General features: G+C 41.5%; 2 protein-coding genes across 3 annotated transcripts in view; one reads left to right on the top strand and one right to left on the bottom strand.

Moving 5' to 3' along the window:
- Positions 1-504: 504 nt before the first annotated feature.
- The window catches only part of LOC131129200 (protein SPO16 homolog), a 19118-nt gene continuing 5360 nt past the window's right edge, over positions 505-14262 (bottom strand). Inside the window, exons 5-7 of the transcript XR_009129789.1 lie at positions 3326-3405; positions 3097-3189; positions 505-643 (exon numbers count right to left, since the gene is read on the bottom strand). The gene's annotated coding sequence lies outside the window, so the exon portion shown is untranslated. The remainder of the gene's footprint in view (positions 644-3096; positions 3190-3325; positions 3406-14262) is intronic.
- LOC131129198 (glomulin-like) overlaps positions 12077-14262 on the top strand; it is a 5955-nt gene continuing 3769 nt past the window's right edge. Inside the window, exons 1-9 of one of the 2 annotated variants that reach the window (XM_058072467.1) lie at positions 12077-12306; positions 12424-12549; positions 12821-12931; positions 13004-13112; positions 13192-13423; positions 13619-13709; positions 13780-13946; positions 14056-14109; positions 14178-14208. In XM_058072467.1, coding sequence (XP_057928450.1) covers positions 12265-12306; positions 12424-12549; positions 12821-12931; positions 13004-13112; positions 13192-13423; positions 13619-13709; positions 13780-13946; positions 14056-14109; positions 14178-14208 — 963 coding nt within the window. In that variant the 5' untranslated portion in view covers positions 12077-12264. Of the gene's footprint in view, positions 12307-12406; positions 12550-12820; positions 12932-13003; positions 13113-13191; positions 13424-13618; positions 13710-13779; positions 13947-14055; positions 14110-14177; positions 14209-14262 lie in introns of both variants that reach the window. The other variant, XM_058072468.1, reaches the window with a different exon arrangement.

Here is a 14262-nt window from a genome sequence, read left to right as displayed (position 1 = left end):
TTTGCTTTGGTTTTTAACTTTCCCTGCCAAGCAAGGATTGCACCCTCATGGCGGCTGGGAAGGTGATGAAGTGTCTGCAACACACACACACACAAGACACACACGATAAGGTAATGTTAGTGTTTGCACTACTTGAGTTGAAATATAAAAATATGAGTTTTTTTTCCACGCCACTAATCCACCATGATTGAAATCAGTGACTCACAAAGATTTTCTTTCTGCTTGGCTCACTTCTCCAACATGGAGAAGGCCTGCAGAGCCTTTGAATATTTCAAAGGCTCGGAAGAACAAGTAGAGGAAGCAGGCGAGATATAAAACATCAGCTCTTGCTGTTTGAATATAATTTTACAATCGGCACAATGAAGTTAAAAATGATGATGAAATGGTGGACTCCATACGTGACTATAATTAATGTATTAGTAATATTATTTCTACGAGACGCATGCAGGTTTCAGACTCCCCAGAGATCGGGTCAATCTCAGAGAGGCTTCATGACCAACAAACCTCCATTAAACGTGACCACATTCCCGCGCCGCCTCGGGCCACGTTCCAGTGTGCATCCATGGAAGAAGTCCACAATCAATCACGCCTGGATCTGGCCCACATCTCTGCCTCATCGTTGGACCTGCACACATGAACCGGTCTTGACAGACATCAGCCGGAATGAAGCCCAATTAGGAAAAAAGCTCACCTCTTGTGGTTTTTGCTGCTTTATTATTCATCTTGAATTAAGAATGAATTATAAAAGAGGCTTTCTACAGGCACTTTGAGGGTTACTGCACATTGGAAATATAGGATTTAAACCCTAGATTGAAACAAAGGGAGCTATTGATGCAAGCACACAGAAAGATACAAGTATACACACCTGTATGGAAAAATATGAAGACATATGGAAACAATTATTTGTTTATGAAGCCACAATTGTGACTGATGGAAATTGACACTAACAAATTAGAAAATAAATGTAAAATCTCTACCAAAAGGTGACCACAGTACAGGGGACACCTTCCCTATATAGCCTGCGAGCGCTAGCCTAACGACCAAGCTAAAGGCTACACATTGATTCTGATCTGTTCATGAGTCCACTTACATCAGGGGTGGGCAAACTTTTTGACTTGCGTGCCGCATTGATGTAACAAAATTGACAGGGGGGGGGGGGGGGCAGACTATATATTTTACACATTAAATATATTTTACACATTTCACAAAATAATTCCACCTGGAATTATTGGATCTGTAAAATTGTCATGCAACCTGCTATATGAGCTTGTGTCCCTTTTTTCAGGGGCACTTTGTAAACAGCAGACCACATCAAATAACCAAATTGATAAAAAAAACTACCTAAACCATCAAAAGGTCGGCTCAAGCCATGATGCCAGGTTGTATGTTTCAATGAAACACTTTGGAAAGAACGGGTGGACCATATTTAAACACTTGGCGGGCCGGATGTGGCCCCCGGACCGTAGTTTGCCCACCCCTGACTTACATGATGATTCATTAGTGCATTAGTACATGCACATTTTATACTTTAAATGGGTTTAATAAGTGTGTGGGGCATATATATTTGTCGTGAGTGAACAATACCAGTCAAAGAAGTCAGGGTTCTAGAGCAGGAAGTAATGTAATAAATCAAAACAGTACAAATTATTTACAAATTATTGTAAATGTTGAAATTGGAGTAAAATGTCAACCAAAATAACAGACAGATTCTTACCTGAATCCTTGCTAATACCACAAGCCTGGCATTCAGATTGTTTGTTTGGGATATTGGATTGGCTTTAGCTTGTTTTACAAAATGTACAAAAAATGTCAAAATGGCCCCCATGGCCTTTCATTTTTCATGTGTGGCCCTCACTGGAAAAAGTTCGAGACATTCCCTTGTATAGACAGTAACATTCACATCTAAGCCTTGTGAAATTGGTAATATATCGCTTAAACCAGGGGTCCCAAACACGCGGCCCGCGGGACACTAGTTTGAGGCCCCCGCCTTGATATGAAAGTTTAATGTTAGTGCGGCCCGCGCAAGTTTGATATGGATGCTGTATGGTATCATGTACCCAGAAAAAATTATTATGTTTGATTAATGTTCATGTTAAAGGTTAAATAACTGTTAATAGTTATCCTCCCTATCCGTGTGGAAGTGGTAAGTTTTTGGCTATTTAAGTTTAAAGGAAATAACTTGAAGGCTACCGTTTAGGTCGCTAGCTCTCTAGTTTGCGAGTTAGCATGTGTCTCAAGACCCTGCAGTTGCGCAATATGTTGTAAATAAAAAGAGTATAAATGTGACCATAGTCGTGTTTTGTCATGTCTACAGGGCTCTAATAATGCTTTGTTAATTATAATCTGAAAAAATAATGTCTACCCACCAACTATATGTGGTTTAAGTTTTTATTATTTGCCGTTTTATCATTATTATTACATTTATTTATTTATTACTGATTGATTGATTTTCTTTATTCTTGATTTGTTTATTTATTTTTCATCTTATTTCATGTAGAAAAATAAAAAGTAAGATATTTGAGAACAGTGGAATGTTTTATCAGAGCTTTTCTTGTCGAGCAAAGCAAAGCAAAGTTTATTCATTTTTCTGTTTTTAATAAATGCGTTTTTTTTCTTTTTTTTTTTGGAAAACCTGATGCGGCCCAGTCTCACCCAGACCCTAGCTCCAGTGGCCCCCAAGTAAATTGAGTTTGAGACCCCTGGCTTAAACAATGAATGACAAATATCGCCGCACTTCGGACACCTCTGGTCAAAACATGTTTTTTTAAGAGAACAGCACATGTAAAGATTATCATCATCATGATCAGTTCCCACAAAGAGTGCATGTGATGATTCCCCTGAGGGTGCACATCAGAGGTGCACGTTGTGTGTGTGTTGTCATAATATTTGCTCTTTTCTCTGCTTTGTTGGCGCCGAACACGCCGGTTAAACAAGTTTGGGCATCAAACCTGTGAACTGGAGGCACTGATTAACTGATGGTGGACACCAGTCTCTGCACACTAGGTTCCGCAAAGTTTGGGAGAAAGTGTACAATCCGGCCGCCCCTCCCTGCGAGGACGGAGGCCTTGCCTGTGTTGTGTCTTATTCATTATTCACCTGATGTGACAAAAACACTGCAAAGCAGCTGCACGGCTGTCAGCGTGCAACAAGGCACGGCCACAAATTATTCATGATGCCGGGAAGAAAAGGCTGCAGAATGAGAGGAAAATAATAACACGCAGCTTGAACACGTGCACACTTTTCACCATTTAACACTTTTAGTCACTGTCATAAAAGTGTAAGCCAATGAATAGCCATGAAATAAAATGAAATAAAAACTACTCACCCTCCGATGGTGTGTTTAAAGAAGAGGAGAGCGGGACTTCCTATGGAAGACTTTCTTCATTGCCACCTCATTATGTACACCTACATGAAGATAATAACCTTAACACCTTGAACACCTGTACTGTACTGCAACCTTGCTGATTTGTGGCTGAAAAAAGTCCAAAATAATAGGCTGTTTTTTTTCCCTCAGACACTCTTATAATAATAATAATAAATAGTAATAATTTATAAATACATGATAAAACAGGCAAAATGTGTAACATACAGATACAAGCCCATGCAAAACATTTACATGTTTTTCCCACTTTGGCATTGGCACCTTGAACACACCATACTTGTGGCAAAGTATGTATGCTCAGTATGAGGCAGGATAGTTGTAAAAGCACAATCATACATTCGTATCTCCAAAAAGCTTCCTTGGAAATGATGTAGGGACGATAATGATAAAATGACATCAAACGATACCCTGACGTCTGTGTGTGTGTGTGTGTGTGTGTGTAAAGAGGAGTCGGGGTGGTAGGTGTTGTTTTCAGTACTTAGACCTGCTTATAATGGCATGTCCCAAGGTGCTTGTGTGTGAGTGAGCGTAAATCCCCCCCAAACACAGTGGCATTAAAATATAGTGGGGGCCAAAAATGAGAGACAACATTTCTCTGTGGCCATCTTGAAAGCTTTCCATTAGTCGGGTCTTTGGCCCTGAACAGCGTGAGTCGAAGAGGGAGGGTGTGTGTGTGTGTGTGTGTGTTTAGCCGCTTCATTTAGCATCACATATCAGCAGATGAATGCATGTGAGCTGCCAACCACCAGCTTGTCTGCTTCCTGCTTTTGATGTTCTTCAACAAGACCCGACTCACCGTGTCGGCCTGCTCTTTCCCGGCCACTGAGTCCAGAGGCGTGTTTGATAAGACAGGCAGCGGATGCTCTATAGGTGACATTAAAAGGATGCGCACTGAAGGTTAAAAGGCTCCATGATGAAGGCTTCTTGTCTTTGGGGTGAATAAAATACAAGTGACAAGTGAGGGGGCTTTACGGCCTTTTAGTGAGTGTCTGATCGTGTTCTTGTCTTTGCTGGAACCTTCTTTTTTAGACATCAGCCCTATTTTGCCACACAAGAACCTTAGTTGCGGTAAGAAAAAACGATGTGTGTCGAAAATGTTTGCCAAGTGGAACAGAAGCTGTGTTGCTCCAGTCAGTACCAGAAAAGATTTGTTTCCAAGAAAGAATGAATGGAAGTTAATGAATTTTGACTAATTTAAAGAAAGAAAGACCATTAGTTTTGAAAAATGGTGATATGGTTACATAGAGCAGTGATTTTCAACCACTGTGCCGCGGCACACTAGTGTACCTTGAGAAACCGTCAGGTGTGCGGTGAGGAATTATCCAATATCACTTTTTATAATTAACATTTATTAATCATCGTTTGCAAATATTATGTCAATAGCCATTATGTCAATAGTATACATGGACCCAAATATTCCAATTGCATTTGGTTTATTTGCTCCAACAGAAAGAATTGAACAGGGATGGAATATTCCTTTAACCAATCCGATTGAGGTATCTTGTGCCTGCTCAAACGGAAAGATGTCAGGGTGCGTTCTTTTTCGTGGCGTTTTTCTTCTTCTGTTGTTTATTGGCGGTTGGCAAGCAGCTTTCGTATGCATTACCGCCATCTGTGAAACATAATCTAAACCCTTCTATACTTTATTCACAAGTGCAGTTTTATTAAAAAAAGAAAATATATATCTATATAAAACATGTCCTGAGTATAAAATATTAGCAAGATTGACTTTGATCTTTTCCTGTTTTCCTGTTAAATTTATCCCAAGTGCGTTCTTTCAGCGCATGCTCAGATATGACGTAACACGCAGATCCAGACGTTCTTCAGTTTTAAAAATGGAGGCCAGCAATCGGCACTGGACTAAGCAAAGTTTGTTTTTGATTCAAACTACATTTCAAGACTGGACAGATGAAAAACTGGCAATATGATAACTGATTGGGCTACCGAACAAACAAAGACAGATTAGCTTTGAGAAAAAAGCTGACAGGTACGGATTCATGTTCATTCTATTCAATCATTCAGTACTTAGTACTTAAGTATTATTTTCAAAGGCCCGAGACTCATTTTTGTGTTTTCATGCCCTACCAGACAGATTCTTAGTATAACAGGTTAAAGCGTGCACATTAGCATGCACCTATGCTTAAATAAGTAAACATACATATGTAAATGAAGCAGCACCATGTGTTAAAACACAAGCAGGGGAGTGGGGCTCTTCCAGCATACATCATCTATGTGAGCGAGCACAATGTTATAGTGTGATCCGATTGCGCCCATGAATCACCCTAAAATATTCATGCCATCAGTCATGAACGAGCCGAACGCGCACGCCCGCAACCAAATAGCAAAGAGGGCCGCCAGGCGAGGAGGATCTATAAGAGCAGCCCACAGCCGCAGGAAGCAGTACAAAATGACAAAGATTTATCCTCAGCTGTGATGAAATATTGATGCCGAGGCATTCAAGTAAAGTTACTTTTTGTGTTCTGATTTAATGAATGATTTGAGCGGTGGCGGCGCTGCGAGGCACTGATGTCGGGTGTGCTGAAGCCTGCACTAATGCCCATTCAGGGGTCTGTGTGGTCATGTGTCACACTGCAGCAGGATCAAACCAAAGTGATGCTCTAGTGAAAGATCAGGGCATAAAGACAAGGAGGGGAAGTACTTCCACGGGACCCGAAAGGTCCACCCCGGGTAAGACACGGGAAGAGGCACATCATATTCAAATGTTTATGAATTCCACACATCAGGGGAGTTATCCGTGGAACCATCCTGGTAACAAATTCTTTGTCTGTTTTCCATCAAATGCCCGCTCGTTGCATGTCGCTCCATTAGAGATGCAGCATTCGTGGGATTGAATAAAATGACAAAGCCACGTTGAAAGAAATGGATCCCAGAAGTGCAGCGGCTCTTCCATTGTCCCTCTGGCATCCTCTGAAACATTGATGAGCTCAACCTGAATCTGATCCGACTCTGCTCACTCTGAAAAGGTTTCATAATCATGACACGAAGGGATTGGAAAAAGACAGAAGACTATCATTGCTAGTAAATGGTTCAGTCGGGAGATCCTTAGAGTTCTGTCTTTGGGCCAAACAAGTGGATATGGATGGTTATCATTGAGTCTTATTGCTTTGAATGGGAGGACCTCGTTCAAGTATCTGTAATCTTCTACCCCTCGCCGACGCTGCTGTTTCTTGGTTAATATATTGGGGGGAGAAATGACAAAACAACAAAACAAAACACACAGTCAGAATTAGTTGTTTCAGTTTACATGTCAAAAAAGTCCTTTTGATATCACTCTTTCAGAGCTGCAACAACTAATCAAGGAATCAATGGCTAATTGATTATGCAATTAATCAATCACTATTTTGATATTTGCTTAGTTGTTTTTTTAATTCAAAAATGTAAATATCCTCTAAATTCAGCCTTTATTTGTGAATGTTTTTTAATTTCCTTATTCATCAATGAATTTATGAATTATATTTGTGTTTTAAGAAAAACAAGATATTCACACACATTTGGAAAACAGGGATCGACATTCTGATATGTCGTGAAGAAATCCACTAAATGTTTGTTTGGTTCGTCTAAGTCCAAACAATTACTCAATCAGCACAACGAGAATCAGATTAATCAACTAAGAAAATAATCAGTCGCAGCCCTACATTCACTACTACAGTGAAATTCTATATACTGTACCATGTAAGCATTTATGTCAACATGTTGTATTGTTAAAGTCGTCATTATTGCTAAGCAGTATCAAACCTGAGCAGGACAACACAACTACAGTGGATACACGCGATTTGCAGGGATTACCAACCGGGACCACCCGCAAATAGGAAATAAACAGACGGCCATAAAATTGACTATACTTCTGACCCTATAATAAAGCCTGAATTATGATGTCTTGAGGCGCTGCCGTACGCATATGCACAAATTGAGGACTGCATGTCTCGGGCGAAAGTACAGGTGCGAGAAAATGACGGGGCATTGGTGTAAACGGGTTCCATTGTGTATGTGACTTAGTTTCTCCATTGCATGTCAACAAATGCAGTAATGTCTTAAAATAAGTGACCAAAGTTAAGGAAAGCTTCCAAATAAAGTCAAAGGGTCCCGTGCGGATGACCTGAAAGGAAGGTGTGAGAGGAAGGGAGTGTCAGGAGACATCTCCGGCAGGTGAAATAGGAACGGTCGCACTCGAGTGAACACTTAAATGGATTAAAGCAGTTTGGAGAAAAAAAAAAGGGACTAAAAGCTTCCATCACTTGCAACAAGACATCGGTACCCCAAACACGGTGTGTCAGCATCTTTAAACACCGTAGAGGAGGCCGGATGACAGAATCGTTTTGACAGCCAGTTCACATGTAACATCTTCGATTCATTCACCTCGGGGAGTTGCCGGGCAGTTTTAGCCCGGCACAGGCGGCAAAGCAAGCCCCGGCAGAACGTGCACGCAGCCACTTATTGATCATCAGGAGGTGCTGTCAGGGATCCAGCGTCCGTCTGTGTGTATTGATCCGCAACAACTTGACACTGGGAATTGTCATCGAAATGCCGATTTACAAAAGCATGAGCAGTGGCGGGATGTGCAAGGAGGTCCTTACACTCCCCCCCCCCAGCGCCCCCTTCACGCACACACACCTACCCTGGTGGCGCTCGATACCAGACAGATGCTGTCGCTGTTTCACCCTGGGAGCTTTCACTTCACAGCACACGGCTACATAAAGCGAAATTATGGGATGTTGAGAGATGTGAAAAAGATTCTCCCAGCAGCCTTTGCCAGCGAACAAACACAGCCAGCGCAGAGCAGCCGCGCCCCCCGCTCCCGTTCTCCATGCAATTGTTTGCTACAGAGGCAAAGCTTTTACAAAAAGGGGGCAAAGGTCAAGAATATCCCTGGTGAGACGACCAACTCCATTAGCTCTCAGGGCCACTGGGGGGGGGTCTCTACTCCTCCCTGCCACAAAGATATTCCAGAGACGAGGAGGCGCTAAAGACTGATGTCAAATCATCTCGGTTACACTCGGCTGGCCATCTTCTTGCACCTCTGTCACACATTGTGACAACAAACAAACACAGTAGAGGCAACTTCACCACAAAGCCCAATGAAAGGCAGAAAAGGACAATTATTAACTAACTAACGGCTGTAATGTATTGTGATTAAATGATACTGTAGTATACACTTCGCCTGCACCAAGGGTTCTCATTAGAATTGTCCAAGGGACAGAATTTGTATTGGTAGATGCCAAAAAATAAATAAATAATTTTGGATTCCTGTTGAAGTTAAAAGTAAACATTGTACATTTCTTTGTTTAAAACAATAGTGCCCTATTTCTTTAAATATGAGCCGACTGTTGCTTCATTACAACACGTATTAACCATTGTAGCACCAAGTACTGCATGAACCAACACTCCTCTAGTTCCATTGAATTGTTTACATTATTTGGTTGATGTTTGGCAGGTCAAAAGAAAAGCTATTGAGGTCCAATGGCCTACTCATACGAGTTGTACAAATTAACAATGAGATTCCAGTAACCAGCTCAAATTAAGGCAAAAATGGTGGCGTATGTTCTGCGCCCACAGAATCCCTGTGGACATGGTGGACAGATGACCCGATATGCACTCCCTGATTGACAAATTACAGCCATGCAACAAGAAAAACTTCCATAGATGTACAAAAAACACGTGTTGTTGCGGAAGCATCAATCACGTAAGGAAATCAGAGTATAAAAATATCTTCAAATCAAACTCAGTGGAAAGCAGCAGTGTAGCTAAAGTGGCCCCCCAGGAGAGACTCAAAATGGTGTTTTTTTTTTTTTTTTTTTAACTTGTCAAGTGCAGGCGGGCTGCTGGTGGTCTGCAGAGGCCTGCGAGGGAAGTGGACTGGATAAACAGTTCACTTAGAGACTGGTGCTCTCTAAAGGGTCATCGAAGCAAAGCAATGCAAAGCAAGAAAATTGAAGACGCTTTCTTCCACTCTCGTAGGATATATCCTAGGATTCTGCATTGTTTAACTGTAACAAACCAAACACAATGATTTAAAATGTGCTCCCACGCAATGCCACGTATCAACCTTTACGGAGACCTCCCAATTAAAAATAAATGGACATGTGATATCAGTGACCTGAGACAGGGCTATGTTGGCCGAGCGCTGCCCACATGCTGGGAGTGTGCATGGGCTGCCGACCTGAACAACGGATCATGGAAAAAATACTAAGGCCAACAAGGTTACACAGTGACCATACTCAATAAAGTCTTTAATTTATGTTAATTTTTTCCACAAGGGCAGGTAAAAACAGAAACGTACAAAAACTGAAGCAATTTTTCCCCTCAGAAATAAAGAAAATCCAATTAATCAATTCCTGTCAACTAAAAAAAGTAACAAAAAATAAATTTTATAGAGAATTATAATTTTACATGCAGAAAACAATGGAAAATTATTATAAATGAGAATGAAAGTGATAAATGAACAATTAACATTACTTCCACATTTAACATTTTTGATTTTTTTCGCCAGATATTTGTTGGTGAAGACGATGATGAGTGGACAGGGAGGAAGGGGAGGGGAGAAGTGGGGATCCACACCAAGAAGTTCTCTACATGTCCAATTGTTACTGATCACTACTTTGTTAAACACCTTAACCCCGTTTGCAACAGTAGCTTCCTTGAGTTATTTTTCTTTGCCAGGAAGGAACTTACTGATGCGGACTTCCCCTGCATCCTGGCAAGATCGGTCATGCGGCAGCCATCCTCATTCTTTCTAATGAGTTCTTTCTTGAATTCAATAGTGTTTCTCATCATCTTTAGCAAATTGCTAGCACTCACAACTTTCTTTTGGGGGTTATTCAGCAGCCGCACCCAATAAAGAAAAAAAAATGCACGGACAGTGTGATACGAACAGGCTGCGTTGTTTGGACACTCGATTCAGTGCTAGCAGTACAGGGCAAACAGACTAGTTTATTATGCGCAATATTGTACTATAATCGAGAACATTTTGTTGTAAAAGTTTTAATCGAAAACCAGATCATACCAAAACTACCAAAACCAGTCAACATCCAAGGTTTGGCTTGTAATTGGCTTTTGGAGAAGGGATTTACTGGTGATTAATTAGGTTAAACTAAGTGCATTTCATATTGCATCAAGGACACACAGCGCCCCCCTCAGTTTGGAGGTGGTCTCTGCTCTCACTGAAAACAAGACAAATAGGAAGAGCTGTTTGTCTTCAGTATATGAGTTTGTTCTTCTTTAATCATTTGAAATCTAAAAAGTTGCCTGCTAATAAATGCTCGTTTGTAGCATTTTGCTTATAAAATGATGTATATGGCCATAAATAAAAACTAATTCAACTAATTGTGGGTGTGCTTGATTTCTATACCCTGACAGCAATGTCAAAACAACTCGTCAGCTCCTAATTAAGAATGGCAAGCTGCACTTTTATTTGCTTTGTGGCTTTTGTGGGACTCTTTCATCACACGGATGTACAACCTGAGCAGCAGATGCTTCCAAATCCCATTGTTCAAACACGCATCCCTCCCCTTTCATGGAAAATCAAGACTGGAGCTTCTGCTTTGGCCAAGCAGGAAGTCTGTGATTGTCCTTCTATTGTTGCACACACACACACACACACACACACACACACACACACACACAAACACTGGCACACGCTCTATGGAAGGGATGATCTGAGTCTTAGAGGGTCCGGTGCTCACACTAAGTGCAAAATGCTGATATGAGCAATCATGGAAAGTCATATTTAATCCACATGAGTCTGTACAACAGCTTGTTCATTCCATGAGGCTGACAATAAATTAATCTGAAATAACAGGATGGAATTGACCTGCAGTAATGCTTCTGTGGTGGACCATAAGGGCTGGACATTAGCCAGACATTTTGGACAACTTTGCAGGAACACAAAGGGAAAGTCCTGTGTCCATAAAAGCATACTTGAAGGAGGAGTTTGTTGTGGAAGAACTAGAACAGGTCCAACAGTGACAGTTTGGACAGACACACTACGTAGTCTTATAGAAAGTCTTTCACAAAGAGTGGAAGCTGTTGTAGCTTCATAGGTACAACTCCAAATTTCAATAGAATACAACAAACATTTTCAAGAAAGCTTTTCCCCAGTTTTCATACACTCTCGGTTATCAAACAATATTATGAGAAACAAACTCGTCCTTCTGGATCATTCAGCAGAATTAAGCTCTTAAACAAAGCACCATACACACTGCTGACTCACAATGTGTATTTTTGATTGAGTGCAGCCCTAAATAACCTTAATAAACACTATTGAGCTCGAAAGCTATAATTATTCTCAACAAAATCTATTTTTGTTTATATTTGTGTGTGCCTGGAAGAGATTCATTAGATTTACATTATCCCCTACTACTAATTTGGTTTTCATAGGTTTCAGTTTTCACTGATAGTTTGGAACATATTACTAACAGAACCTGATGAACTACTGTAGTTTTGCCCATTGTATCGGGCAACTGTTCTCCAAAAGCCCGAGTTGTCCCCTAAAGTGCATGCATGGGGTGACATACTTTGAATTCAAAAATCCTCAAGTGCATATTTTCTGTAAAATGAGAACCGCTCCACATTGCACTATTTGTGTCACTGGGTTGAGTGGTTTCTTGGATCCTTCCAGACTCTTCCAACATGTTCTGTGAGCAAACAAGTAATCCTCTTACATGTCAAGCACAAAGAGAGATAAGAGGTTTATGTCAGGTCTCCTCTCAGACTGAATCGCAGTGTCAAGAGAGCCGCACCTTGCTCCCTACGCTGGTTCTGACACTTCCACCACACCAACTGCTGCTTTTCCAGCATCTGTTTGGGGCACCACAAATTAAAGCAAACCGCTAATCGGATTGGCTGAGTGGACGGAGGTGACACAGATGATGAATGAGGATCTGGTGAATGACCTCATCCAGCGATGGGTAAGTCCACAATGCTGTTAAAAACATATTGCCTGTTCGGTTCAGTAAAATTGTATGCAATAAATGGCTAAAACGTGGTAGGATGCAGCTGAGCTAACAGCCATGTGCTCATACTAGAGAATTACTCCAGAGGATGATCTGAAACCAGAGGACTACCAGCAGTTCAAGGATTTGGGATGTGCCTGTCTCACTCAGGGAGGCATTCAAGACTTTCTGACATTCCTTCAAGATGAGAAAAACCAGGTAGACAGTAACAAATCTCAACCATCCTCCAGATGAAAATCACAACTTCTTCGGGATCAAAAATATAAATTCATACCAACGTCCACATGAAAATGCACATGCAGGTGGTGCTATGACCCCAAACTGCGATGTCATTTTGGCCTGCTGAGTCATTTCTGGAAAAGACAATAAGAACAATGGCAGATTGAGGAAAAGGGGAACAATACTTGTGCACTGAATCCAATTTAATCTAAACTTTCTATCACGAGTCTGTGTTTTCATTTATATTTAGAGTATGGTGAAGTCCATGGGCTGTCTTCTCTTGAGCCCTCTCATGAAGGAAGCACTGAAAAAGGACAAGAGTCCTGACCACCTCAGTGTATCCATCACACATGTAACCACGGTCAGTGCAAACATCAGCGTGACAAGACGCAGAAGGATCCTTGTTTGTGTTCACGAGACTTCTGTTGTGTAGACCTGCAGGCCCCATGAAGTCCTGCAGAACTTGCTGGCAGTCATCAAAGATACTGATGCAGATGCCATTTCAGAGACACTGGTGGCAACTGTCCCCTATCTTCAGACAGGTATTTGTGATGCTGAGTAAAGCAAAGTATTTGGCTCCCCCTGCTGTGCAACAGCGTAAAGTCCATGGTGATCCAACAGGGTTACTCAGGCTGGAGGCAGGTCGAGCATCCTCTTTAGGCTTGATTCTGTCCGTTCTGCACAAGCAGCTGTCTCGGCTGCCGGTGCCATACACTGCGCAGCAGGAGGCAGATGATGAGTTTGGCGTGTGCCGCTGTTGCGCCGCCTTGACGTCATTCACTAAACCGTTCCTGCAGGAGGTGAGGAGCAATGATGGAAATCACCAAGAGATGAAGCTGGAGCTGCTCAACTTGTAAGTTTCTCGAAAACCAGCCTGGTGAATAACTGACATTTCAACTTTGGCATACTTTCCTAGAGACATTAAGGTAGTAATAATTGTAGCTGCAGCACAATGAAAGCCTTAAGGTTTTTTCCAGTTCTAGTTCAGGCCAAAGAGTTTTTTGCACATTAAGGTACGCAAGATGATGTGTTAATCTCTTCCACACAGCTGCATGAGAAGCCTCAGAGAACCTTTGCTTGAAGCAGAACTGACTCCACAGAGAAACTCCCCCTTGTGGCTCTTTGCATCACACATCATGGTGAGTGACTTCTTCCTCCAAAGACAACACATAAAAAAAATAAGTGCTTTCCCGCCATGTCACCCCGCAGGTCACTTTAGTTACAATCCATCAGTCCATCACAGAGCTCCTCTTCTTCAGCACAGTGAAACAAAACATCAAGATGGACAAAAATCAGTTAGCAGAGTCAAAAGGCTGTCTGGCGTATCTCCTGTTTGTCAGGCTCCTGGCTATAGAATGCATCCCGACAGTGCTCAGGTAAACGCTCCAATCCAAACATTCCAACAATGTAGGAGATCCCTATAAAGCTATGATGAAAAAGATGTATATGTATTTTGGTGAAATTTATCTTTCCTGTTGTTCTCAGCCCAGAATTTATTCTTCAGTGCAATGTGGAATACATCCATCAACTCCTCAGCAGGTATACTTATCGCCTCCAAATAGGAAGAACACGATTTTTAATTTGAAATCTGATTGTTTTATTGGCAGTAAAAAGGAGTCCCATTTGCTCAAAGGAATGGTAAGAACGTGCGGACTGAACACTGAATACAGTTTAAGGAAAGAAAATGTCCAG

This window comes from Doryrhamphus excisus, chromosome 5 (assembly GCF_030265055.1).
Source record: "Doryrhamphus excisus isolate RoL2022-K1 chromosome 5, RoL_Dexc_1.0, whole genome shotgun sequence".
Lineage (NCBI taxonomy): Eukaryota > Metazoa > Chordata > Actinopteri > Syngnathiformes > Syngnathidae > Doryrhamphus > Doryrhamphus excisus.
This window is presented reverse-complemented; position numbering and strand designations above follow the sequence as displayed.